Raw genomic sequence first — 23,007 nt, 5'->3', positions numbered from 1 at the left:
CCAAGGCTGGTGATACTTGTTTCAGTGCAGCAGCTCCATATCACACGTGCATACTCCTTCACAACTGCATGTCTAAGAAAACTCTTCAATTAAACTTTGGCCAAGCAAGTGTTGAAGCAAACCCAATCGGTGACGACTTGTTTCCCTAGTACCCGGTCCGACGGAACCTATATAAGTAGCCAAGTCTCTTTTTTGGCATTTATAATGCTCAAACCTTAAGAAACTCTTAGGAGCTTTGCATTCCCATCGGTGGCGGCGGCAATTCAAACGCAGTCAACCTGTTCTCAGTAGTTCCGTCGTCTGATCATTTGATATCCAACAAGTTACCACGCGGCGCCGAGAATCAATTTGAACCTTCAAGTTACAAACTGAAGCTCGGGTGGAGCCAAAAGACAATATATAATATTATCATTTTGTCGCAATATACGGTGATGACGGAACATACCAGAACTCTCACCATAGTATACTCGCCTTATTTTAGAACCTGCCTGGCCCATCTGCTTCAACCATCTCTCGTCACCGAAACAAACGCGTTCCGTAACAACAGATTGCCAGATGGGAAGAATACAACAATAGCAAATCTAAAAAAGGGGAAAAAATGATCATGGCAAAAAGCGTGATAACTGACCTAATAGAAAAACTCTCAGGAGTTCAGCCAAAACAAGGGAAGAAGCGTTCTATCCCACATAACTTATCTATAGACAGACCCTCAAAAGTATTATTCATCGAAGATCAAGTCCCAGCTGTCCGGATCTCCTGGAATCTCCTGGAATATGTAAAACAAAGTTCCGAAAAGAATGATAACGCAATCTCACCGTACAAACGGCAGGGGATCAGATCTACACCCTTCTACACCCCTGGCAAACTTTGTGTCGGAACCTGTCATCATCGATATCAATAAATAAACATAGGAGTCATGGACCGACCATCGAACATCTTCAAGTCCCGCCTTGCAACCACCCTGATGATCCAAAGGGCCCGAAGGTGAAATTGATTATTATCACATTAGAATAGTCATAGAATAATAAGAGGTCATCTGTAAGAGAATTACGGCCGGAAGTGCGTTTCCCGAAGCTTGCCGAACGGACGTCATAACCGATGTGTCCTACCTGGCGAGTTTCCCACCAGAAACAGAATGTGGCAAAAAAGATCTGTGTGCGAGAGCCCACAATCGCTACCAACTGATCAGATCATCATTGCGCCCACTTTTGTTTCATCTTCTTCATCTTTTTCTCCTTCAATTTCACCTTCTCATCCCGCATAACCATTTTCCGTATCTGCGTATCACTCAAATTCCCTCCCTCCTTTTCTTCTTTCTTCATTTGATTCATATACGACTCAATGCATCCCTCCATCTTCTTCTGAACCATCGTTTCGAAATTAAATTCGGGCGCGACATCCTCTGGGTGTACATCCCACTCTAGATCAAAACCCCATCCCTGAGCGCGCACAACTGGGGAACCATTACTCGTCGACGAGACGTTAAAATCTTGCAGTAAATTCTGCGCCTTTTCAGCAGCAATCAAGGAGCCCTTCGCACGCCACCAAAGTACGAAATATTCAGCTGCTCGATCCACGTCATGTACTCCCTTTTTGAGCATATTCATACGCGTGGCCAAAAGGACTAAGAACTCATCCAATTCCAGCACGGGCGCGCTATCCTGTGGGAGTAATGGAAGATACGCCGGCGCTGATAAAAAGGAAGGCACAAAAGAGAAAAATTGTAGATCACGGCCGAAGATGGTCAGATCCTCCTGGTAAGCTGATTTTTATCTTAAATATGAAACGAAAGCATAACCTACATGTAGGATTCAATACGTTTAACCTATAAAGTAAGTATGCCGCTTGATCTTGTATATCATATAGTCCAGGCTTGATCCCCGCTATTATTCAGACTCGTGAGTAAAAAAGAAAAAATTGCAGCTGACTTGCCCGAGGACCTGGGACTTGAGGATAAGGTCCGCTCTTACGTACCAATTAATGCTAACTTGATCCCCCTCTCAGCGCCTTCCTCACCACGCCCCAAGAATGGCAACATGACGCCCGGAGTATCATAAGCATACACAGGTGGGTCAAGAGACAACTTAAGGCGATTGGAAACCGTTTGCGTCAAACCTGGAAATGCCGATGTCTTAAGCGCCTTTGGAGTTTCTAGAAAATAAAAAAGTGAGTCAACTTAGTATGCACAAACAGGTAAAGGAAACACTCACTTCTCTCAAGTCCCAAACTACGCAAAGCATTGAGTAATGTCGATTTGCCAACGTTAGGCATCCCAATAACAAGAACATTAAGCCCAAGAGCATGCGGATGCTCCTTGGCTATATCTAGGTTAAGAAGCATTTAGGACCCCAAGTACCGGCCGAGTGGTTAGATAGAAGCGTTGACATACTTACTAGCATCTGGATTAAAGCGTGGACGTCCCTTCGTTTATGCATGGACGAAAAAACTAAACGTTGCTCCGGGAACTTTGTTTCCATTGCTCGATGGAAAGGCTATCGATCATACTATGAGCCAACGTATTTCGGGTGGAGTGGTCCACGAACCTTCAAGCCCCACTCAGGTACAAGGTCGCGTTTATTTAGAACAACAATATGCTCACAAGCCAGGCTCTTGAAATTACGCTGGCCGGGGGTCTGTGGATCCCATCCACGTTCAGTTTTCCAAGCCCGCAAAGGTGCTAAGGATTGTATGAATAATCGAGAAAAAGATTCGGTGCAACATATAGAGAAACTGCATAAAAGGATATGAGGCCCCACCTTCGAAATTCCAGTTAATACTGGTTAAGGGAAGGCGAGAGTCCCGTATCTCAAGTAGAACATCCGTTTGAGAGAGCAAAGATGGAAGCTCGCGCCTAAACTTCATCATGTGTCCCGGAAACCATGAAGTCGGGTTGAAGAAACAAGGCTTCTGTAATCTTGCCAGCGCCATACACCTGTCGCGTCGTCTAGACTCGGAAAACAATGGTGGCCTTAGGGCCTTGAAAGGATCTGGAGTGGGTTACGGAGAACGGAAGGCTTGTTATTATTATTTGGCCTTGTGTGGTGTTCAACCCAAAACGGGACCGGCAATTTCCTCCCCTTGCGTCTAACCTTGCCATTATTGTTCACCCGCCGATGCTGTGAAAACACTTTTATCCAATCAACAGAAGCACGATACAATACGAAATTTTCATACGCAAGTTATAGCAAAACACGGCGACAAGTGTATCTATCAGAATGGACACTCCGCTCCGGGTAAAAGACTGAGCGCGAGATTTGGTAACCACTACCACTGCGCTATCCTTAGCCAGGGACAATTCCCCCGTACCGTGATGCAGAAATAGCATAGGGTAAACGCGCTCCCTAACTCCACCGGGCGTGCCCGGACGAGTTGTTGATAGAGGCGGAACATGGAACGAGGACCAAGAATACCACGAGCACAACAGAAAATTACAAAAATCAGAAACGGCGGGAGATGAAATAGGTAATATATGGTCGAAAAGAAACGTTCAAGATGATGAAGAGAACCATAGGGACGGTCGAAAGGCAGAGTACAAAAGAATAGGAAGAGACTGTGGCGGCGACGGCGACGGCGCGTTCAGAAGACATCATCTTCAAGGCCGATGGAAAGGCAGATACGCTGGGGCATTTCCGGCCAGCAATCAGGATTTATGGACCGTTAAATGATAATATACTACTCACCTTGACTCATACCCAAGCGTCGAAGTTCTTACCGCTGCGCAACCGACGCTCCTGCAACACAGGCGCGGAATCCAGGTTGATCAGCTTGTCAGACGGTACTGGCGAGCCCTCGATCCATCCCTTCCATCCCTTTTTATGTGCGATGCGCTTCTTCCGGGGCCTTTGAGGGGTGGTCTCTTGGTGGGATTCAAACTTTATAATATCCTCATCATCATCTGGAGTTCGCGGTCGCTTAGATGACGTGCGAGAAGTAGCGGTAGAGTCAGATGGCCCAGGGGTAGGAAGATCGAAAGGGATATCGACAGGGGAATAACCTGGGGGAGGAGTAACGGAGACGAAGCGTTCGACAGGCATGAGCTGGATGTTAGGTCGTTCAGGATGAGCAGACCAGAAAGAATGTTTTTTGGATTTTGTCTTTGGAAGAGGAGCTGATATTGACTGCGGAAGGGAGGAGGAGGACGCGACAGGTGTCGCGTCGGCGGTGGATTCCCGTCTGACTGACGAGGCGCGAGGATGATCCTTCTTTGACTCTTTCTTCTTTCTGGCCTTCCTGACCTCCTCTTCCCCTTCGACCTCTTTGTTGGGACCTATACCATTGAGGAGGGATGTGAGGACGTCGCGGGGGGGCCGGGGATCGAAGAAGCCGGCGACGACGGTAGTAGCTGAACGACGAACGGTGTGTCGCTGGACGCGGGGGCACATGTTGTGGTGAGGGTGGGGGAAAAGAACAGCCATCATGGTGGGGAGGGGGTTATAATAGCAGGCTGGGTGGTGGTTTGGAAGCAATTGACGATTTACGGCATTGAAGCCCAGGAAGGCATCAACAAACACAGCGCCTTCCTTTGGGCACGTGCTCTAGGAACATCCATATCGGGACTCATCGGTCGAATCTATCCCCTTCTCACAACTGCAGGTCCGCATGCGTGTCCCAGCCTGCTCCCACCGAGGGGCTCTCCACCCCATCTCCTGAGTCACGAAACACCTGCACCATGCCTCTCCTCATCTCCTCCCCTCCCAGCTTCTGCTCCCTTTTCCCTCTTCATGAATCCCTCCAGTATCGATTAAATAGTCCGCGCCCTAGGCGCCGTGGGCAGTCACAGCTGCACCGAAACGACGGACGCATCTCTGATGATCTCGTCACAGCTCCTTTCGGCTCTAGGACAAATATAAATATAAATGGTCCTGAGTAATGGAAGAAGACAAATACCTACCTATACACTTCGACTTCGATACACTGATTTCCCTGTCGGTCTCCCAATTTTCATTCACAAAGAGACCTTGTATAGACAAAAGCCGCCTTTGTGCTCTCGGGTCTGTCCTGAACTCAAAAATGCTCATGCCACAAGCGGAGAGATCATCACAATTATCTACCAATCATTAGCTGCAATCGCTGACAGGTTGAGCGATTTGGATCAATTCAGTTCCAGCTGCTCATAATCTTAGAACAGCAACAATAGAAGCTCTTCTGCGCAATCTGATCATATTTTAGACTTCCTATCCTGCAAGATTTCCCACATCTGTTTTTTTTTGTCGCTCCCGAAAAAAAATTCGTTGGCATGCAGCGGGCCTGGAGGGTGCTACCGTCTACGTGCATCGGCGACCTGTCATCTAAGCTTCTCGGAAGCCTCTATATTCCCGGACTATCATTATTAGCGGAATTTTTTCTCCGTTCTAGCGCCTAGTCCAACATACTGGATGACAAAAGAGATCTCGCAAAGCAGTATGTATATTGTTCAAGCGCCTCGCAAAATATAAATTCCGCGGATTTGTCGGACGGTATGTAGTACGACTGTAGCGATTTTCTGAGCGAGCGGTCGCGGGAGACAACCCGTATGAGTACCCCAACAAACCTTAAAAAAAGTGCCACCCTCCCTCGGCATTATTATGAACACAGCAGCGTTCAAGTCGTCAGGGTCAAGGCGCTTCTATGAGCACAGCAGACGTGCGAATCAGACCACTACAAATAACATATCGGAACCTTCAACATAGCGCATAAGAAGCTAATATTGTACGATCCCCCTCCCGTCCCGAACAAGCCCGTCTTCCATGCAGGGACATCCATACCCATAAATCTCTTCTTGCGACCCCTGGTTTCGAGTGTAGTTCACGTGTATAAGCTCCTCCTTCATACAAAGGTTGCGAGTCATTTGCGTCATCAGATTAAGTTAGGTATTCTTTCTTAACGTCCTTGTACGTATTTTTACGGACGTGATCGTTGGATGCGTGGAGAAATTTGCCTCCGGGTGGCCGCAAGGTCACAAGTAGTATCCAACCCCCTGTCCAAGCTGATATAGCGCTGATATCTGGACAGGTGACCATATTTTTCGGACGACAGATTTCCTTACAGGGGGGGGGGGGGGGGGGGAACCCCAATGGAATCATTGGGGCCCCCGCATCCGAGGGCCCTTGGTCCTATTGGCAAACCCCCGGGAAATAAATACTTGTGAGTTTGGGCTCCCTAGTTAAACAGCACGAGGGAAACTCCTTAAACTCCCAAAGTCTAGCAGAGTCTACTATATCCGCAACCCAAAAGATTCAAAATAAAAAAGATGAATGAGGGCCTGGACTATTCCAAAACTCTTTCTTACGAGTGGGAGAGAGCCACTTGCATACGAATAACCTAATGCTTGAATCGAGGCTATGAGTCACTATAACGCCCAGTACACTTAGCCCCGTTTACAGTTCAACATCTTCGGCATCACCCAGACAGGCTGTCATAGTGATCTCTAGTGATCTTGCTATCCATAACGACTCATCATTACCACTTTTTTGTAACAACCCCACCTGCCCGTATAATTCTCACACGGACATCTTTGGCTAGCACTTCACCGCAGCAAACCCATATGGTTGCTTCTCCCTACTATCCCACCATTCTTAGCATATCGGTACCTGCATTCTCTGGCTCTCCACGAGAAAATCAGTTAACCCCAAACCCACGTGAATCAATCAATAACAACAACCAGATGGCTTCTTTTAAAAGCCCCGACAACAATTCCAAATAGCGTATGGACATGAGCAGCTAATTGATGCAGTATAATCACACGCCGTAACATTTTCATTCCGTGTTTCACGCTTTTAGAAATTAACAAAAGAAAAAACCTTCCAACAATCATTCAAGACGTTCAAGCTCCGGCTGAAAACGGCCTTCTTGTACAGCGCCTAGTATCCTAAATATAGATCAAACCCAATATGCCAGGCTGTTGTCCTCGCCTCATTTGTGGAGAGTAGTTCGATTCAATACGACATGTGGCCTCTAACATGTGTATCACTAAAACTTGAAGAGGAGAGCAACCTCGAGTTATGAACGTGGGGATTCAATTAAATTTCATTGGTCGTTATTATTCTTCGACATTGGTATCATAAACAAACTTGAATAGTCAACAAACATTTATACCGTTGCTACACTCAACTGAACGATGTGGCCCAAACCATGTATCACTCTGTTTATACCACCACACCACGTTCTCGGATCTTTTTAATGTCGAGCAGCCGATCAGGATATTTAATCAGTCATATATAGATGACACCGTCAAGGTGGTGTTCATCAAGTCTCAACTGATATATTAGCGCCTTATATACCAGTCTGTTACCTTCACAACATACACACACACTTTCTAACCCAACTTTCCCATTCATAACCACCGTATCCAGCCCACCCGAAGCCAAAGAATCATAAAATTCAAATTTCCACTCCCTCATTTTCCTCTTCCCAAGCAGTTCCCAACTTCTTCCCAACAATCCACACAAATTTTCATAGTTATCACAACACTACACGCCGTTCACAAACTCACCGATCACATTTGATAGTTTCAAAATCACCTCACATCGTGTCCTTGGGTTCAAACATCGGAGTGACACAAGTGACAAAAGTGACCCAACTCATCTCACCTCCGTACTCACCATCCATTCCGACCTCAAACCCCAGCCGTTAACATTCTCAAACCCTCTCAACGCTACTCGCCTATATTCCACTACCCACATAATTCACCTTGACCGCCAAAAAGCTCATGGTCAAATCGGCCGTACACTCGTGCGCATGAGGCCAAATATTTGGTTCGATTGATGCCGGCGACCAAAAGAAGGAATCAGGGTTAGAAGTCGGACTATCGGCGGTCGCTCGGATCAAACCTGTCACTTATCCCTGGAGTGGGATAACCACATAAGAAGCTTGCAGCATTTTTAGAAACCACAGCCCTGGCGCCGGTAGAAGATTGAGGACTTTTTCCACGGATCTCTTGGGGCGTTTATTGTAATCCTTACAAAGTGACTTCAAGACAGAATCCATTCATGTTCCGTTGCCTTTGCCGTTTGAATTCCTAAAAATTTCTCGAAGGGCCATAAATTCAAAATAAAGTTTGTGTATCAATAATCGGCAATGTACAAATATCTACTACTATAATCTAAAATTCCATATAGAAAGACGCGAAGGAATAGGATTGTGAAAAGTGATTAGGTATAAGATAAGAATCTCCGTATCCTACCTTCAGGCTTCAGTTCAGGACAAACCCCTGGGTGTTGATGTCAGAGAAGGGAGTGGCGGGCATAGTCGGGCTGAAACACTGTGGATGCGTGGAGGGTATATCAACATAGAGCTCCTTTAAGCGTCTCCAAACAGCTTTGAATGTAGTCATTGATCCTTTCTCGTGAGCCATAATAACAGCACAGGCGTATCCTGGCGGGATCTGTATCATATGTGATGGCGCTGGACTCGGTAACGGAGTATTTGAGCTAGCCCTTCCCATAAAGCTCGTCACGCGACCTCTGGGCGCCACAGAAGAGTTTCCAGCGAGTATGTTGTTCGGCAGGTATACGTTCTCCCGAGGAGAAGAGGGCGTTTCTGGCGGGCCAGACGAAAATTCCACTCGGAATCTGGTGGGCTTCCATGTGGTACCCGTCAGAGAATCCGTCGTAACCAAGTCTATACGGCAGCGAAGTACGTCTCCGTGATTAGCATCAGTGGCAGCAGTAGATCCAATACTCTCGATAGTGACGCCAAATGACTCTAGTATACGAGCGATATCCATTTGAGTGCGTGGTAGGTCGTGAACCGAATAAAACATTCCCTGGCCGCCAGATTTCCAGTTAAACAAATTAGTAAACCAACCCTTGACCTCACCCACCACTGGCGAAGTCACGAGGCGATTCGAGCCTACTGAAAAAGGTGCGGGGGTTGAGAGGTTTATAGGAGAACCAAGGGCATTTAGAGGTGTCGACCTTTGCGGAAGTTCCAAAGGGGGTGCTATAGCGGAATTCGCGCAGTCAGCACGCGGTACGATCAACAAGAGCTAAACGCCATTTGACTCACGCCGGTTCTTCTTGTCTTTCCTACCTCTCGCCGGAGACGTTACATTTCGCGACAGATTTCCTAGGTTCTTACCAACGTCCCTTCCGGCATCGAACCCAGTGAGACCGAAAGAATTTTGGTCTGGATTGGAGCCAATATAACTCCACCCTTCGTCCGAAGCGCTCATATTCTCTTTGTCAACGCTCTTGCGCGTCTTGCTCCTGCTCACCCTATTCCTGTGGCTGTCTTTCACGGGGTGATGGGCATTCGTTGGGCTAAAATTTTCTCTGTCATGATGGTAAATTGGCACAGAGGCAACCTCTTGTGCGACATATTCATTGGTGCACTCTGTCTGCTGGAGCACTGAAAGGGCTGCTTGTGGCGTAGTAACGACGGGGGCGTCTGTTATTTATATAAGCCTATTTCCAGAAACCCAGATACCGAAGGATTGTCTACCTGATACCGCCTGACCCTTGGCGGTTGCATTTGTCGTTGAGTATTGTATTTTGGACTTCGTTTTTTCCTCGAGACTTTGCAAATGCTGAGCAAATCCTAACATTGGTACATCCGTGCTTCCGGCTAGTTCGTGACCATTGTTAACAGCCGCCTTCTTTGAAGGGTGAGGTCTAGGACCGCCACATCCAACGGAGGATGGACGAACAGGAGATGTAGATGTATGCGCCGCACCAGAGGGGAAATCTTGTTGAAATTGATTGCGCCATGCCTCAGCTTGGGCGCGGCTGGAATATGCCGGTGGAGGTCGAGGTCCCACTGGAGAAGATGGAGGTTGAGTTGGACCAGAGGACGATTCCCTGTACTTGATAACCGAAGGTGTAGGTTGGCTCATCCTAGCTAAAACGGGAGTTATACGCTGCTGAACGGGAGATGTCATGGCACGAGGACGATATGCTCTCAAAACTCTTCTTTGTTCACCTTCTTGAGTCGGCTGTGTCACGTCTTGATAATCACCAGTACCATCAATAAGCCGCTGTCGCATTGTTTCTTCTCGATAGCGACCGAGCAAAAAATAGAAGGCCTTAGCATGGATTCCGTATCCAGGTGGCGAACACAAGTCCCTTATGATATTGTCACCGTTAGGATCGGTATGCTTTCCCCAGATAACTTTCAGCGAAGCCAGAAGATCCTGATCAATAACTTCTGGTGATGCGATAGGTCGAGCCAGTTCACTCGGCGATGGTGGCAACGGCGGGGCAAGAATGACGACACCTGAATCAGGAGTCTCGCACGTTGAGTAGTTTGTTGCCAACCAGGGATGAGCCAGGATTTCGGGGATCTTGAGCGAGGAACTGGTTAACCGAGTGCGTAAATTAGCGGAAGAGTAAACGCACTGTAATCCGCTTCTTGACATCGACTACGAGCATCCTAGTCAGAAGATCTTTTGCCAGGGGTTCGATCCAATTCGGCATATCGTACTTTCCTGTTTTTACTTTGGCAAGCAAATTGCGAACGTTCTTGTCATCAAAAGGAAGGCGACCAGTCAGAAGAGCGAACAGGATAACACCACAGCTCCAGATATCCGTAGCATTTCCTTGGTACTTTTCACCGTTGACGATTTCGGGGCTGGCATAGTGCGGAGATCCACAGCTGGTCTCCAAGTGCAAAGTAGGCGGAGCAAAAGCGGCCATACCCCAGTCCGCGATTTTGACCAATGGTGGGTTGATAGACGCAATGAGAATATTCTCCGGCTTTAGATCTCGATGAATGATAGAGAACGTGTGAGCATAGTTTAGGCCATAAATTATTTGCTTGAAGTATTCCAAGGCCTCGTGTGGAGGAAGTCTGCCGCGATTGACCAAGAAGTCGAAAAGTTCGCCACCTTGAACATACTCCAAGACCAAGAAAAGTTCCTTCTCGCCCTCAAAGACGTCATAAATGCGCATAATATTAGGATGGTTCATAAGCTTCATCATAGTAATTTCGCGGTCTATTCCCAGACGTTGTTTCTCCGATTTGGCTTGCTGCGTGGCTAGGGAAGAGCGCGAGTTGGTCAAAGGAGCAATAGGAAGAATCTTGACAGCCGCCAGCTGTCCGGTACGCCGGTGCTTGGCGATCTTGACACGACCGGAAGCACCTTTTCCAACGCAGTCTCCGAGAATCCAGGGTCCAATAGTTTTTGGGTCCGTAGGTGGGTCAAATATAGCGGTGTTAGCTGCTGCGGCCTTTTCTTTTGCCCAGCGAGTGCCAAGGGGAGTCGAGTACTGGATAGGAGGTGGACGAGGAGGACTATCTGTAATGTGTGTCATGATATAGTATTAAGCTGGTGGAAGATAGGGGATGTGGAAGATAGTGATGCACGGCCAGCGGGCGCAGACGAAATGAGAACGCAAGACGAAAGTTCAAAGCTACAATCTTATCTCACGCGACTAGTCATGTGACATGACCTTCCTCGCGATTATTTTTAACAGCCGGCGAGCGGCTCGCTAACCATAACTTGATCTGTATTGTTCATAATCTTAAAATGACGCTCACTGACTATTACTATCCTGCCAAAAATTGTGGAATTTTGATGCACTGCTGTGCTTACGGTGCTGTGTTCCAACTAGCTATGTGAATGCCACTGAGTGAATCCAACGCAATCAATAGCATTTGAAGGTTAGTCACCAGAAATAAAGACGTAAAGGTTGGATCAAAATCCGTATTTGACAGAAAACAGAATACCAACAGGTAATCAGAGACGGTGGTTAGTGTGGGCTGAACTTCAGGGTAACGATCTCTTGCATAAAATGTGTAGTGAACGCAGGCCACTGCTCAGGCCTAAGGGATTGCGGCTATCTGATCCGTCAAACAAATCTGTTTCTCTTTGCCATTGTTACTGAAACTGAAACTGAATGGATTCACTGCTTGGAAGAAAAGTCTACTAGTTGCTGACCCGCCGAACAAGTTCGTTATCTGGGGACTCAGCGGTAGCATGCAGCGTCTCGGTGTCTGCATAAAAATTCAAGTTTACGCGGGGTTTGATCTATATCCTCGATTTGCGAGGTTGAATTGCCCTAAGAAGGGGGATACAGTGCCAATCCGCAGAATTAGTGAAATCAATACTCCATGAATGAGACAATAGCGGTCGACTTGTTCAGATGCTCTTTACCCGGTTCAGCAACCCAGGATTGAGATCTTTCTCGACAGGGTTTTTGTCACCGTGATACTGTGGATTCCTGTGCTAACTGCTTCGGGATATTTGCATTTCACCTGGGTCTTTGTGGCACATCAAGTTGAAAGGGATTCATTCGTACCCAAACGTCTGTCACTTGGAAATCAAAAGCTACTTGTTAGAAGAATCACTGAGCATTTTAATCACGGCGTCGTTCAATAAGCTTCTTAAAAGGACCGCGCCGTGATAAATTGATTTTGAGCCATGCGAACGTTATATTTACCTTGACTAAAGTTGCTTGACAACTCTGAGAACAGCAAGTACAAGCGCGCTTAGCGTATGTTTTCTCGAATCTCGCAAACTTGGCCAACAAGGACGCCGAATTATGGGACACAAGTATTATGATGCCGCCACTGAAACATCGAAAACCAGACAATCTGAAGTTTCCGAGTTGGTTACGGACGTCGGGGACTACAATCATTGTGACGGATGCGTGACACTACCTCCGATCGCATCAGCCAAATTTGATGCATGTCGTGCGCGTTGTCGCTTTATGCTCAGCTCCTCCAGGGCTCTCGTCCATGCCCCATGGAGGCTCGTTCATCACCGCATAGCCTGGAAATCCACCCCGCAATCTCCTAAATTACCGTCCTTTAGTACTGGAATTGCCAGATTCCCTGGCCTTCTATTCGACAGCTTGGACGAATGGACTCCGACGCGAACTACATCCAGGAACTATGCCACAACCTCTCAATCCTTGCATATTCTTATAAAGGAAGAAAAATATGACGAGGCCGCCACAATGTTCAAAGAGTTGAGCTCACGTGGCACTCCTGTTCATCCGCATCCCATCTACATAAAGGGTGTTGGTGATTTGCTTTCTCGGCGAGCGCTCGGAGAAGAAGAGCGCAAACTCCTGACTGACTGGTTCGAACTCGTACCAGACATTCAATCTTCTACATCGGCACCAACGTCTTTGGAGTTTCTCCTTGATGATCTCCGGCACCATGTCAAAGCGGATTCTGCTCTTGCTGTGTCAATCGGTCGTGTGCTCGCGCAGAAGGGTTATAAGACGCTAGTTGAATGCGAAGTCCTTCCCCTTGTAAAATCTTCCTTTGGAATTGACGTCTTTTCAACTCTGCTACAAGAGACGTCCCAATTATACGTCGCTCGCTCCGCTTCAAACCGTTCTGAAGTGTTTGAGGATACTTCAGAAGACTACAATTCACTCATGGCTACCTCTCCACCTTCACCGCCACCTGTACTCGAGCTCGTCGAGATGTCCTTGCCCCATACACTTCCATCTCCCGATCCAAGCAACCAGTCCGTCTTTGAAGAACTAGACGATGACTACGTCGCTCCTACGTCCACCCCTCAGCATTTTCCGCATCAGTCTCCTGCAGCGAAGCTTGAACAACTGGTCAAGGAATTAAAATATGATGACGCACTTCAACTCCTCTCAGAACTCGTACAACTCGACGCTCCCATATCCTTTTCACATGTATATGAATTCGCTGTGCTTGATGCCTTAAAACGTCCTTTTTCCGCGGACTATACGCCTGACGTACAACTAAAGTTGTTCACATCCTGGCTGTCCCTCATACCATTTGAGCACCAGCACCAGCCCCAAAGTCGTCTACACGTCATTCAGCGAACAATCATGCTTGCACCGGTCACTAACCTTCCCTTGATCATGCGATACTGTACGATACTCAGTGCCAAGGGCTATGTTAACCTGGTCGGGCGACAGGAGATAGCGGTGGTCATGCGCTTTGCACCCACAGAAGAAATCAACAAGTTTATCCAGAAGCTGGAGTCCGCCAACACTGCTTATTGGGAGCGCTTCCGACCGAAAAGCGCTGCTGTTTCATCAGCGGATTTCAAAAGCAGAGTTCGGAGTCTCAGCATCCGGTACATGGCGTATTCTGGAAGAGTGGAGGAAGCAATAGGTCTCATACCGGAGCGTGGAAGCAAGATACGTTTAGATGGTTACACCCTCGCGAAACTGCTTCGCACAATCCGTGATGCCAATAATCCTTCTTTCGCACAGTACCTTCCACGTGTAGAGAAACTCTTGCGTGCCAGTAGTCCGGATCACGAGGAAAACCTGCGGCAATTATATTCAAAGGGAGAGGAAGCAGCTCTTGCAACCGAGCTCCAACTTCTCCCCACGACTGCACGCGTAACACTATCACAGACTCTTCGACACCTCAAACGAGTTTTGCGCTCCGGCCAGGACGTTCCTCATCCTTTTATCATTGCTGATTTTCTTGAACGTTATCTCGCGACGGGACGCACGAGAGCGCCCGATTTGCTTCTCAACTTGTGCTTAAACTCAAGTTACCATAGTACCTCCATCTTCCTCTACGCCGAAATGCTATATTATCGACGGATGGGTCTGCACACTCTCATTATCAAAACCTTCGTCGACCATTTTTATATCACCGGTGTTCCTCGCGATGATGTTCTCCAATTGTGTGCTGAAGCTGAACATCGTTCTGATTCCCCTGATGATGACTCGAATAACGACAACTACAACACTCGCATGTGTAATTTTTCGCCATCTCAACTTCCGCGGGGAAAAGCTTGGCCCCAGAAATACCATTGTAACATCGTCTGGCATGCTCTCGTTGCTCTTACACCCTCTCTAGCCAAACTGCCCGTCCTCTATTATAAACTTCTTGACATTGCTGAAGGTTCCAAGACTAATTCTGGTACTACCATTGCGCCCCTTACTCCTCCACCATCATCAACCCAACCAATAGATTCTGCGGCGTTTACACCTTTCATGCGTCAAATGATGTGGATATCAGGTCCAGATCGTGGCTATGGGATCATCAGAGACATTTTCCAAGCTGGTCTCCAACCAACTGTCTACCATTACACCGAAGTGGCGGGGTATTGTGCGAGAATGGGATTGGTTGGACCTGCGATGGAGTTGCTTCATTATTTGGAACAATCGTCTGGATTGATGAAGAGATTGGTTAGAGAGAAGAAAGAGGGCAAGCGTACGGATCGAGGAATACAGACCTTTTCATTTCTGGTACCAACTAATTCGGCTAGGCGGTCTACATCTACCTTTGCCTCTGTCTCCCCTCCTTCATCTACTTCCAGTACTCCAACGGAACCTCAAACAGAACCTCAAACTATAGCTAATAACCAAACTCCAACTGAGACTCAGGTCCCCGAACCAGATCTCGTATTCTACATCTCCCTAATGCGTGGTTTCATCTTGTCTCAATCCTCCGAAGCCTTCCAAAAAGTTCATAAACGTCTTATCGAGATACAACAATATCTCCCTAAGCAAAAATTCCCGAAAGATCAGAAAGAAATGCTTGACTATGTTTATGCTGATTTTCGGATTATGAGTCGGAAATTGGGGTATGATTATAAGACGGAACGGAGGTCTGGATATCGGACGTTTATGGATGTGAGAGATCTCTCAATTACTCTCTTTTTTTCTTAGGGTTATGACTGACGTCTCTTCCCACAGAACCTCAAGTCATCATAACTTATTACCTTTTTTTTTTTTTGGCAATGTGTGAACTGCATTTATCAAGCTTTGTTCGACAAAGACTCATGAAGTGGCGCTCTGCGCGCTCATATAGAAGGAGATTGCATTCATTAGAAGCGGATTAGTACACTAGTTAGTTCGTTACATGAGTTATATGTATGAAGTAGGACAAAGGAGAAAACAAAACAAGGAAAAAACATTCGGATAACATGTGTATCAAAGTCTATCTAGTACAAGGAAAAAAGAAAGGGTGAAACCCTATACAACTCTCCCCTACCCCTACAGCCGTGTCGTGGTGCATGGTCCCTGATGCTGACATAGCCAATCTACTGAGTCGAAGAGTCGAACAGACGAACTTCGACGAGGGCATTGCGGGTTACAAGTTGAATACACAGAGATGACGATAAAACGGTAGGCCAGAATGCTTCATCGTATCAAGATCTAGCTTGCATGATATCGAAATACGCTGTATACTCGTCGGGTGTCATCATATCGTGATGTTCTTCCGTCACTTGTGAATACGGTACAGGTTTGCCGTTCACTACGAAAAGTTGTATCAACAGAAGGAAAAAACCAAAGTAAGAGAGGAGTGATACGCACCGTACACCATTGGATCGTCTTCCCCCGCACCATCAATATATGAATCACCCATATCATCATACCCATTTTGATCCTCAACCGGCGTACCCACCCCACTCGAAGCAGTCGTCGTAGCTGTAGCAACATCCACCCCTATCCCATTCCCATTAAACCCATTCTGCTGTGTCCCATTCAATCCCTCCAAATGCAACTTTGCCAACTTCGATCCCTTCGCCACTGAACCACTCCCCACATCCTCTTTCGACCTTGACCGTTTCCGATAATCATTCAAAGAATCGAGATATTGAATATTCGGTTTTTTCTCCTCTTCTTCGTCATCGAAATCTCCTCCGTATTCGGATGAATAATGAGAACCTCCTGCTGTCGGTGTTGGTAGAGCTGACACGTTAGTCGATGCCGCTAATGAGGCGTAATACTGCTCGTAGTCTAAGAAATGAGAGAAAAAAACTGTTAAAAAAATGTCGCCAGCCGAGTTAAATGACTTGACTCACAATCCGCTTCTTCCTGCCCAATCTGCGGTTTCTCCTCTTCAAACCCATTCATCATCAAACTCTGCTCCACAACTGTATTCGTTCTTGATATCGACAAAGACGCACTCCCACCAACAACACCCAACCCCTTCAAAATATCATCATTCGATCCCGTAGCAGCTACAGCCGCCGCCGCCGCCGCAGCGGCAGCTTCAGCTCTAGCATGTTCTTGAATACCAAGTGCCGTCAAATCTCCAGTAATCGTACTTTTCAAATGCCAAGCAGGTAAAGCATTCTGTTGTCTTTTGAGTTCCGCTTCCGCCGCACGTTCTTGTCGACGTGTTGCTTCATCTTTGTCCATCGCCATCATGATTCCTACACCCTCGTCTTCCTTTTTGTTTGGATCTGAGCCCGCAATTTTGAGATCTCCTCGAGTGGAGGAGGACTTTTGTTTGTCGGATTCGATGACATGAGCTTTTACCCACGCGGCAACGTCAAACCTGTGTTCCGAACGACAAAAAATGGATCAGGTAGGAGAAAAAAAGGAAAGGGACGAGGACATACGCAGGTAACACCATCGCCTCACTTTTCTGCAACCCTTCTTTGATAAACCTCAACTGATGATGGAACCGTTTCATCCTATCTTTACTCCCTTGCACACTCTCCGCATTCTCATTATCCACCACCTCCGCATGGCATATCTCACAAACCATGATACCCCTCGAGAAATCCATCAACTTGTCAACGTCAAGCGGTGAGTACGACTGTTTGCATAAAGTACAAACGTATCCTTTGTTATCCAATTCCTATGCAAAAAGTCAGTGACGCAACACACGGACGACTCAGAAAACAAAAACGTACGTTCCGTAAGGAAGAATCGATAATTTGCATCATCTTTGCGACCCTCCACTTGACGACGTTGCAAAAGTACTGGTAGTCGATGTAATAATACTGTCTGCCGACAGACCGCTGTGCTCCTTCCTTCAGTTCATTCTGTCTATACCTAAAACGGGTGTCAGCAGTGCAAAATTATCGGAGAGAAAAAATGAAACGCCTACACTTTGACAAGACAGTCAGTGCTAAGCACAGCGATGACTTTATTCAGCTCTTTCGGCTGAAGACCCATTCTACCCGCAAGGTCATCGTCCTTGAGACTAAAAGAAAATCGCAGGAGAAACAAATCCTTATGGTCAATACCAACAGAACATCGGATTTTTACACAAGAGGAGGAGCAAACACAGCTGCGATCAAGGGAAAAACATAAGAGTTCCATTATACTTACACCGCATGCCGGGCAAGTTGGTCCAGGATGATAATGTACTTGGGCTCGTAAAAAGCTCTAGCGACATGTTGGACGAGTAGACGTAGGGTCTCTTGGTCCTCCTTATTTGCCATGGGCAGTGGGGAGCCAGTACAACGAAATGGCCGTTAGGCCTGTACTGGGGAATCAAGTCAGCCGAGCTGTTGCAAATACGACGTATGCCCTTTGCCTCTGTTTTTGGCGCTGTTAGTGGTAGCGTTGAACCTTGGAGCGCAGTGACGAGGACTGGTTTGCGTGGCGGTTGTGGTTGTGGAGGAAGAAAGACGGGGCAACAGACCACCGCCAAAGTTGGAGATTATGTAATGTAATGGAAAACAAAAAATAACACTAACAACTAGTCGATGAGGTACTTGCGTTTAAAGTAGGAGCGCAGATGCAGAACCTGCCATACACCGAGCGCGGCAAGAGAGAAAATAGAGAACCAGGCAAAGTTTTGCACACGGTCGTTTGTGGAGGCTGGGGAAAGTCGGTGAGAAAACAGACTTTCGGCGGAAAAAGACATAGCGTACTGTTGGTGGAGGTAAAGCGAGTCTCTCGTTTCTTGAGGTACTCCATCTCGTCCACAATCTCCTTCACCACGCCTTCCAGCTTCCGCATCTCGGTTTCGAGGCTCGACAGCGACTCCTGGTTCGCAATGGCACTGGCACACATTTCCATCAGCACATGTAACACACGGCCTACACGGACACCTACTTGTAGTCGACAGCATCAGCGCCAATATCCACGTCCAAATCCACGACGCTCGCCAGCTTGGAAGCAACATTCGACGACACATCTACAATAGACGCTCAGCATGATTTACTTTGAAATCCTCGAGGCGACTCACCACCCTCCAAATAATTCTTTAAACAAACCCCAACCTCGCCCTCTCCATGCGTCGTAATAGCCAACCTCGTCTCAGCTTTGATCCCCCGCTTGCTCAGATAGACATTCTTCTGCGGTGACGAATCCACGATTTCAATATCCACCCTCTGGTTCTGGCCAATAACCACGTTTGCCGTCACGATTACCAGCGTGTCCGGATGCGCTGCATTCCATATGCACTTTGACGAAGGGTATCGATACGCCGGTAAAGAAAATTTTATGCCCAGAGCTTGCTGGGGAACAAGGGCCACAAGGGAAAAAAGCGCGAGGAGGAGAGAATACATCGGTCGATGTTAGAGAAGAGGAAATACGTGGTTATATTAATTAATTAATTATTATTGTTATTATTATTCGATGTCACACGCCTCTACCCTTGGACGAGGCACAACTCTTAATTTCATCTTACCCAAGTGGAAGGAATCCATTCTCTTCGTTGATTCTCTCAGATTCTCTCGAAGTCAATGAGAGTTGATCATAGTCATGATGAACCGTCATTTCCTCTCTTTGTTTCGCATGTCCCGGCGATATTAATCAACATTCACCACTTCCTTGACAATCCATTTCAATCCTTCAGATAAATCAACCGAGTAAAGGCTCGGAGAAAGTGATGGAATGCGAGAAGTGGTAGGGTTATTCATGAATTAGGAATATCGCGTGGGTTGCGGTGGCATTTATAGCAAGGTCCAGGATGAAGTTTACAAATGAAGCGTCGATGAGCATAATTGCAGATTTAGATGACTCGGGAGTCAAGTGGTGCTTCCGAGCAGTTCAAGACCGTACGGTGAATGAAGATTCAAATAGTAATAGGCCTACACCGGAACGTGGCGAAGAGACGAGTATATTAAAACAAATACAATGATGTACACCCATGCGCAAATCAACAGAGCGGAAAAGAAATAACATTAGGGCGGTAGACTTATTTGGATCCAGCGGACGAGAATTCTGCAATCGACGTCAGATATTATCATCTGCATTATAATGTAGATCACTCACTCGTTACCGACTTGGTACCCTCAGAGATAGCGTGCTTGGCAAGTTCACCAGGCAGGATCAGGCGTACCGACGTCTGAATTTCGCGGGAAGAGATGGTTGACTTCTTAGAGTATGAAGCCAGCTCTGTAAATGATGTCAGACATAGAACTAGTGACTCTGCGCCCATGAGAACTCACTGGATGCTTCGGTAGCAATGCGTTCGAAGATATCATTGACGAAGCTGTTCAGAATAGCCATCGCCTTGTTCGAGATACCAGTATCGGGGTGAACTTGCTTGAGCACTATATTCCATGATATCAGGAGAGATCAAATGCAATTCGCAAGAAAGTCGCATACCCTTGTAGATGTAACTGGAGTAAGTCTCCCTTCTAACCTTCTTGCGCTTCTTCTTTTCGCCATCAGCGCCAGTTGCGACGGGCTTCGAGGTTTTCTTTGCAGCTTTAGCTCCCTCGGCCGACTTTGCGGGTGCTTTGGAAGCGGTGGACGCAGGTGCCTTTCCGGCAGTAGAAGCAGGTTTAGGTGCCATTTAGTTGTGTTTGTTGGTGGGGAGGGGCAAGAGAGTGAAGGGCGACGAGAAAGGGCTTGGACGACTCAGATCATGCCGTGGGGTCGTATAAATATGGGCGCGTCAATTTGGCAGTGTTTGTTCGTGCGCGAAATCTCCTCTTTTGTTGATTGATGATTGGACGCGTTTCTGTGACGCTCACGTGAACACGTGTCTGTGACTCGTTCCCAGTATAAAGTCCAGGAACACCATGCAAGCGCACGGCCCCCATTGCTTTCTACTCCCCTCATCATCTTTTCACTCGTCGTCGTATTCCATTTTCAAATTACACGCACCATGTCTGGCAAAGGGAAAGCAGGAAAATCCGGAGGCAAGGCTGGCTCCGAGACCAAGTCGATGTCGAGATCGTCCAAGGCGGGTCTGCAATTCCCCGTCGGCCGTGTCCACCGTCTCTTGAAGAAGGGAAACTACGCACAACGTGTTGGTGCTGGTGCACCTGGTAAGCTTACGCGTTTTTCCTCGACAGTTGTCCAATGTTGACGAAACATTCTATAGTTTATATGGCTGCAGTCCTTGAATATCTTGCTGCAGAAATTCTAGAACTTGCCGGTAATGCGGCTCGTGACAACAAAAAGCAGCGTATCGTGCCGCGACACTTGCAGCTCGCCATCAGGAACGACGAAGAGTACGTATTGCTGTTGATTTTTAATTTGAGAAAGTTGTTGACGATGCTGTTTAGACTCCACAAACTGCTAGGGAATGTTGTGATCTCACAAGGAGGTGTCGTTCCTCACATTGCCCCTGTAGGTTTCGACTCGCATGTACTCGGTGTCTTTCCGCTGACTCTATTTGACAGGAACTGTTGCCTTCCAAGTCGTCAAAAGGCAAGAAGGACGAGGGTGTCAGCCAGGAGCTTTAGATTGTTTTCTTGTGGTTTTCGTGTGTATAAAGTACTTGTAAATTATTCGTGAATGGTAAAGCCGATTTAATAACGTTATGGCACACGACAGTAGTACTCGTGGGAGTGGATTTCTGGATTTGGTATATTCACGTGCTGATTCAGCTACTCTGGACACGTCGCGGTGAGATTGTTCATGTCCCTCCGCCTCTAGTGTCCTGCCAGCCATTCGATACCCTCGCCCCCTCAGTATGGCCAAAGACATCAAACACGCAAACCACACGGACCAACGGGCGTCATCCGAACCCCCTGATCGTCCCACCGGTCCTCTCTCAATCCCCGTCTCAAACGAAGCCCGAGACGAAGTCAAGGTCAACAATGCCAACGTGTCTGAACTCAAGAACGCTTGTGATGATGCTGTTAAACGTGTAAGCCATGTTCAGGTTTTCTCCTTTTTTTCCCCCGCTAACTTGTTCGATTTATCCAACTGGGAACAGTACCTCGCACGACCGGATTTGTTCAAACAGATTCATGTACATACGGATGTACGGTTGGGTTTGGGCTGGTTAAGCGTGTTCGTGGCGGCCGGTGCAGCTTTGTATGGATACAAAGTGGAGTTTGAGAAGTCCAAACCTGTAGTTTGGTTTGGTGTTATCATGTGCGTAAATTTCTTTCCTTTACTTTGCTTTAAGCTCATTGATTTCCTTTCTTTGCTCGGATAGGTATGTTGTGTTGACGACGATACAAACACTATACGCCTATTTCGTCGAAGGCGATACGGTCTTTATGGGCCGAAGAAAAACGTTCTCCAAACGCGTAAGTCTCATTCCAAGTATCTTTGAGGTTCGCTAATCATGCAACGATTTCTTGCTTCATAGATAATCACAGAGCGTATAACTCTATCATCTAAAACTCAGCCAGCAACCAAACCAACCAAAAACCAACCGACATCCACGCCACCGGCATATACACTTTCCATTTCATATTTTCGCTCAACAAATGCAGGTAAATCCTTACTTGCAAGGGGTAAAACCAAGGTTGTACGCGGATATCCATCGTTTTTTGACGAACAAGGAACGATGCACCAAGAAGTGTTTGAGAAATGGGTTGGAGAGGCTGTGGAGAGTGCTATGGATGGGAAGAACGATTGAAGCTGGATGCTATTCAAGCGTTTATCACATTTCTCTTTTTTTTTCCCTCTCTCTCTCTCGCTTTTGACGCTTTGGTCGTGTTACCTTCTATCATCCTCTCCTGCTGGCCTTACTTTTCACTTCTTTGCTTTGCGTTACTTTGGGCGTGTCTTTACTTACGCGCCACCACTGTCATGTATGAATAGACTTACTGTTTGCGTAGGTTCCGCATTACGATTGATAGTCGTCATCATGCGGTATGACAATTACTCCTTTTGAGAATATAGGGTTCGTATTTTGTAGTAAACATGAAGTTACATCTGGCCCCACTGGCCAAGGAAAGGCTTTTATGCCAAGTGCGTCTCACGAGTTTAAACGCTTCCTTTGAAAGATATATATCTATTAATAGCAGTAGAAACTGCGAGTGCCAGCCCAACCTTAATAAGCTGACTATTTAGAGCTAGCATTTAGCCGAGAGTGACTGATAAAACGAGGCTCAAACTGTGATTCGCAGTTCCTCCAGAACCACTTCCACTGCTGTTGAGCAAGATCATGCACGATAACACAAAAACCGACATTTGCTCTCTGCCCCAGGAGATTATAATCTCTCTGATGGCTTTTCTAAACCCTCTTGATTTA

General features: G+C 46.9%; 9 protein-coding genes across 9 annotated transcripts; 3 read left to right on the top strand and 6 right to left on the bottom strand.

Moving 5' to 3' along the window:
* Positions 1-1,193: 1,193 nt before the first annotated feature.
* Positions 1,194-2,862, bottom strand: AGABI2DRAFT_74137 (hypothetical protein; the record flags this gene model as incomplete). The annotated part of the gene is made up of 7 exons (XM_006463414.1): positions 1,194-1,690; positions 1,803-1,883; positions 1,975-2,151; positions 2,211-2,324; positions 2,390-2,492; positions 2,544-2,677; positions 2,757-2,862. The coding sequence occupies 7 exons, from the start codon at positions 2,860-2,862 to the stop codon at positions 1,194-1,196; spliced, it is 1,212 nt and encodes a 403-aa protein (XP_006463477.1).
* A 264-nt stretch (positions 2,863-3,126) lies between these two features.
* On the bottom strand, positions 3,127-4,462 carry AGABI2DRAFT_194290 (hypothetical protein). The gene is made up of 2 exons (XM_006463413.1): positions 3,681-4,462; positions 3,127-3,618 (listed from the first exon to the last, which is right to left on the bottom strand). Exon 1 carries the CDS (start codon positions 4,416-4,418, stop codon positions 3,687-3,689), a length of 732 nt encoding a protein of 243 aa, XP_006463476.1. The 5' UTR covers positions 4,419-4,462; the 3' UTR covers positions 3,127-3,618; positions 3,681-3,686.
* A 3,530-nt stretch (positions 4,463-7,992) lies between these two features.
* Positions 7,993-11,228, bottom strand: AGABI2DRAFT_179815 (hypothetical protein; the record flags this gene model as incomplete). Its single annotated transcript, XM_006463412.1, has 5 exons — positions 7,993-8,919; positions 8,986-9,366; positions 9,421-9,816; positions 9,898-10,258; positions 10,314-11,228. The coding sequence occupies 5 exons, from the start codon at positions 11,226-11,228 to the stop codon at positions 8,171-8,173; spliced, it is 2,802 nt and encodes a 933-aa protein (XP_006463475.1). The 3' UTR covers positions 7,993-8,170.
* A 1,647-nt stretch (positions 11,229-12,875) lies between these two features.
* Positions 12,876-15,539, top strand: AGABI2DRAFT_208288 (hypothetical protein; the record flags this gene model as incomplete). Its single annotated transcript, XM_006463411.1, has 2 exons — positions 12,876-15,034; positions 15,188-15,539. The coding sequence occupies 2 exons, from the start codon at positions 12,876-12,878 to the stop codon at positions 15,537-15,539; spliced, it is 2,511 nt and encodes an 836-aa protein (XP_006463474.1).
* Positions 15,540-15,679: 140 nt separating this feature from the next.
* On the bottom strand, positions 15,680-18,213 carry AGABI2DRAFT_208287 (hypothetical protein). The gene is made up of 8 exons (XM_006463410.1): positions 18,148-18,213; positions 17,940-18,096; positions 17,716-17,811; positions 17,519-17,660; positions 17,222-17,463; positions 16,679-17,157; positions 16,188-16,613; positions 15,680-16,128 (listed from the first exon to the last, which is right to left on the bottom strand). Exons 2-8 carry the CDS (start codon positions 18,050-18,052, stop codon positions 16,022-16,024), a joined length of 1,605 nt encoding a protein of 534 aa, XP_006463473.1. The 5' UTR covers positions 18,053-18,096; positions 18,148-18,213; the 3' UTR covers positions 15,680-16,021.
* On the bottom strand, positions 18,209-19,149 carry AGABI2DRAFT_194288 (hypothetical protein). Its single transcript, XM_006463409.1, has 4 exons — positions 18,805-19,149; positions 18,672-18,753; positions 18,488-18,618; positions 18,209-18,434 (listed from the first exon to the last, which is right to left on the bottom strand). The coding sequence occupies exons 1-4, from the start codon at positions 19,124-19,126 to the stop codon at positions 18,313-18,315; spliced, it is 657 nt and encodes a 218-aa protein (XP_006463472.1). The 5' UTR covers positions 19,127-19,149; the 3' UTR covers positions 18,209-18,312.
* Positions 19,150-19,597: 448 nt separating this feature from the next.
* AGABI2DRAFT_137858 (hypothetical protein) lies at positions 19,598-20,454 on the bottom strand. Its single transcript, XM_006463408.1, has 4 exons — positions 20,172-20,454; positions 20,012-20,116; positions 19,836-19,958; positions 19,598-19,784 (listed from the first exon to the last, which is right to left on the bottom strand). The coding sequence occupies exons 1-4, from the start codon at positions 20,359-20,361 to the stop codon at positions 19,759-19,761; spliced, it is 444 nt and encodes a 147-aa protein (XP_006463471.1). The 5' UTR covers positions 20,362-20,454; the 3' UTR covers positions 19,598-19,758.
* Positions 20,455-20,542: 88 nt separating this feature from the next.
* Positions 20,543-21,352, top strand: AGABI2DRAFT_194286 (hypothetical protein). Its single transcript, XM_006463407.1, has 4 exons — positions 20,543-20,839; positions 20,896-21,025; positions 21,080-21,143; positions 21,197-21,352. Exons 1-4 carry the CDS (start codon positions 20,677-20,679, stop codon positions 21,257-21,259), a joined length of 420 nt encoding a protein of 139 aa, XP_006463470.1. The 5' UTR covers positions 20,543-20,676; the 3' UTR covers positions 21,260-21,352.
* Positions 21,353-21,434: 82 nt separating this feature from the next.
* Positions 21,435-22,701, top strand: AGABI2DRAFT_194285 (hypothetical protein). Its single transcript, XM_006463406.1, has 4 exons — positions 21,435-21,666; positions 21,736-21,896; positions 21,961-22,054; positions 22,117-22,701. The coding sequence occupies exons 1-4, from the start codon at positions 21,490-21,492 to the stop codon at positions 22,387-22,389; spliced, it is 705 nt and encodes a 234-aa protein (XP_006463469.1). The 5' UTR covers positions 21,435-21,489; the 3' UTR covers positions 22,390-22,701.
* The last annotated feature ends 306 nt before the right edge of the window (positions 22,702-23,007 follow it).

This window comes from Agaricus bisporus (assembly GCF_000300575.1).
Source record: "Agaricus bisporus var. bisporus H97 unplaced genomic scaffold AGABI2scaffold_8, whole genome shotgun sequence".
NCBI classification, from domain to species: domain Eukaryota; kingdom Fungi; phylum Basidiomycota; class Agaricomycetes; order Agaricales; family Agaricaceae; genus Agaricus; species Agaricus bisporus.
The sequence above is the reverse complement of the archived record's forward strand: the minus strand, read 5'-3'. Positions and strand labels throughout refer to the sequence as shown.

Coding starts and splice junctions, on each gene's coding strand:
- AGABI2DRAFT_194285 (XM_006463406.1), top strand. CDS start 21,490: ATGGCCAAAGACATCAAACACGCAAACCACACGGACCAACGGGCGTCA. Junction 21,897..21,960: donor GTTTGGTTTGGTGTTATCAT/GTGCGTAAATTT, acceptor TTGCTCGGATAG/GTATGTTGTGTTGACGACGA. Junction 22,055..22,116: donor GAAAAACGTTCTCCAAACGC/GTAAGTCTCATT, acceptor CTTGCTTCATAG/ATAATCACAGAGCGTATAAC.
- AGABI2DRAFT_137858 (XM_006463408.1), bottom strand. CDS start 20,361: ATGGCACCTAAACCTGCTTCTACTGCCGGAAAGGCACCTGCGTCCACC. Junction 20,117..20,171: donor CTCCAGTTACATCTACAAGG/GTATGCGACTTT, acceptor CATGGAATATAG/TGCTCAAGCAAGTTCACCCC. Junction 19,785..19,835: donor GGGTACCAAGTCGGTAACGA/GTGAGTGATCTA, acceptor CGTCGATTGCAG/AATTCTCGTCCGCTGGATCC.
- AGABI2DRAFT_194288 (XM_006463409.1), bottom strand. CDS start 19,126: ATGTATTCTCTCCTCCTCGCGCTTTTTTCCCTTGTGGCCCTTGTTCCC. Junction 18,619..18,671: donor GCTGATGCTGTCGACTACAA/GTAGGTGTCCGT, acceptor AATGTGTGCCAG/TGCCATTGCGAACCAGGAGT. Junction 18,435..18,487: donor TCGCTTTACCTCCACCAACA/GTACGCTATGTC, acceptor GACTTTCCCCAG/CCTCCACAAACGACCGTGTG.
- AGABI2DRAFT_194286 (XM_006463407.1), top strand. CDS start 20,677: ATGTCTGGCAAAGGGAAAGCAGGAAAATCCGGAGGCAAGGCTGGCTCC. Junction 21,026..21,079: donor GCCATCAGGAACGACGAAGA/GTACGTATTGCT, acceptor GATGCTGTTTAG/ACTCCACAAACTGCTAGGGA. Junction 21,144..21,196: donor TCGTTCCTCACATTGCCCCT/GTAGGTTTCGAC, acceptor TCTATTTGACAG/GAACTGTTGCCTTCCAAGTC.
- AGABI2DRAFT_194290 (XM_006463413.1), bottom strand. CDS start 4,418: ATGATGGCTGTTCTTTTCCCCCACCCTCACCACAACATGTGCCCCCGC.
- AGABI2DRAFT_208287 (XM_006463410.1), bottom strand. CDS start 18,052: ATGGCAAATAAGGAGGACCAAGAGACCCTACGTCTACTCGTCCAACAT. Junction 17,812..17,939: donor CAACTTGCCCGGCATGCGGT/GTAAGTATAATG, acceptor ATTTTCTTTTAG/TCTCAAGGACGATGACCTTG. Junction 17,158..17,221: donor GAGGCGATGGTGTTACCTGC/GTATGTCCTCGT, acceptor TTCGGAACACAG/GTTTGACGTTGCCGCGTGGG.